Below are 1,596 nucleotides of genomic sequence, written 5' to 3'. Positions count from 1 at the left end.
GTCCTCCGGGTAGCCCCGCCACTTGACAAGGTATTGGAACTCGTCGACGGACCGACGCTGGTCCATGAGGTAATCGACTTCATACCGATCCGTGGGGTTACCTGCCACGTCTCGTGTAGGAGGCCACCCCACAACGGCCTCCTGAGGATCCAGCTCAGGGTCGCGGGGGCAGTCAGGAACTAACTGGGAAACGTGGAAGACATCATGGCATTCGTACGTAGGGGGTAACGCCAGGCGGTAGGCAGCACTCCCAATGCGTTCAGTAATAATGAAGGGTCCACGGAAACGGGGTTCAAACTTAGGGCATGTGTTTAGGGCGGGAAGGTGCTTGCTACTGAGCCAGACTTTGTCGCCCACCGCATACTCCATTGCGCGGCGGTAGGTGTCTGCGTAGTGCTTCTGTAGGCCCTTTGCCTCCAGGATATGACTCTGCGCCCGGTCGCAGAGCTGGCGGAAGAGCTTGGTCATCGACGGAGTAAGGGTAGGGGAGAGGGCACCAACGACATCGAGGTCCGCTGCGGTCAGGGGATTCTCCCCAATCATGACCTCGAAGGGGGAAAGCTCGGTGGAAGAATGGCTAGTGGTGTTGTACGCGAGCTCGAGGGCAGGGAATATTCGCTCCCATTCGCGTTCGTCAGATTGAATGTAGGTGCGGAGCATTTGCTCGAGCGTGCCGTTTACTCGTTCAGTTTGACCGTCGCTCTGGGGATGGTACGAGGAAGATAAGGCGCGCTTGATGTTAAAACGCGTACACAGCTGCTGCCAGAGATCTGACTGGAAACGGGGATCACGGTCCGAAATGAGGGCCTCGGGTAGCCCATGATAACGAATAAGGGAATCGGCGAGAACATCCACGGTATCTGCGGCTGTGAATGTCTTTTTCGCGGGGACGAAGTGTGCCATCTAGCTAAGGGAGTCACGTCCCGTCTTCGTAAGCGGGAGGTCGGTAATGAAATCCAAGCTGACGTGGCTCCAGCGACGGGAGGGAATAATTAACTGTTGGAGAATGCCGGCAGGCCTTTGGTTGAGGGACTTGGAGGCGCGGCATTGCGTGCCGGACTCCACGTAGGCGTTGGTGTAAGTGCGCATGCCGGGCCAATAGTAAAGCTTGCTGAGAGATAAAAACGTTTTCTTCTGACCACGATCTCCTGCTGTTACGTGATCGTGGTGATTATATAGAATGTGTGTAAGGAGCTCTGGAAACTGCGGAACGCATATATGCCATAAGCCGTGTATGCAAACGCTGAGGAAAGGGGTGACAAATCTGAAGGCTAGGAGGCGATTGCGGAATTCCACCTGGACCGTTGCACCGACTGCCTGAACCGCCGTGCTGTAGGGGACCCGGAAAACGGGACACTTCGCATAAGCTGCCGGCCAATCCAGGGTTGCGGAGTCGGCGGGCTGCACTGGGAGGATGGCGGATGGCTCGATGCCGTCAGGAGGGGACTCGTTGGCCTTGAGCGAAACGGTAGGGGACTGCGGACGAGGCCGAGGCAGGTGACGATGAATGCTAGCCGACTGCCGGGAGTTGGCCTGCTTCCCCCGGGGATGAGGAGCTGGATCCAGGTGTGCAGGAGATAACATAAGCGTGGCCAA

At 57.3% G+C, this 1,596-nt stretch overlaps 1 protein-coding gene across 1 annotated transcript; it reads right to left on the bottom strand.

The window, feature by feature from the left end:
* Window positions 1–903, bottom strand: EAH_00066880 (hypothetical protein; the record flags this gene model as incomplete). Its single annotated transcript, XM_013392641.1, has 1 exon — window positions 1–903. A coding segment is annotated over one exon (903 nt), but the record flags the coding sequence as incomplete, so codon positions are not given.
* Window positions 904–1,596: the final 693 nt, after the last annotated feature.

This window comes from Eimeria acervulina, genomic scaffold (genome assembly GCF_000499425.1).
Source record: "Eimeria acervulina Houghton genomic scaffold, Eah_scaff2565, whole genome shotgun sequence".
Taxonomy (NCBI): domain Eukaryota; phylum Apicomplexa; class Conoidasida; order Eucoccidiorida; family Eimeriidae; genus Eimeria; species Eimeria acervulina.
Note: the sequence above shows the minus strand (reverse complement) of the source record. Positions and strands in the feature narration are given on the sequence as shown.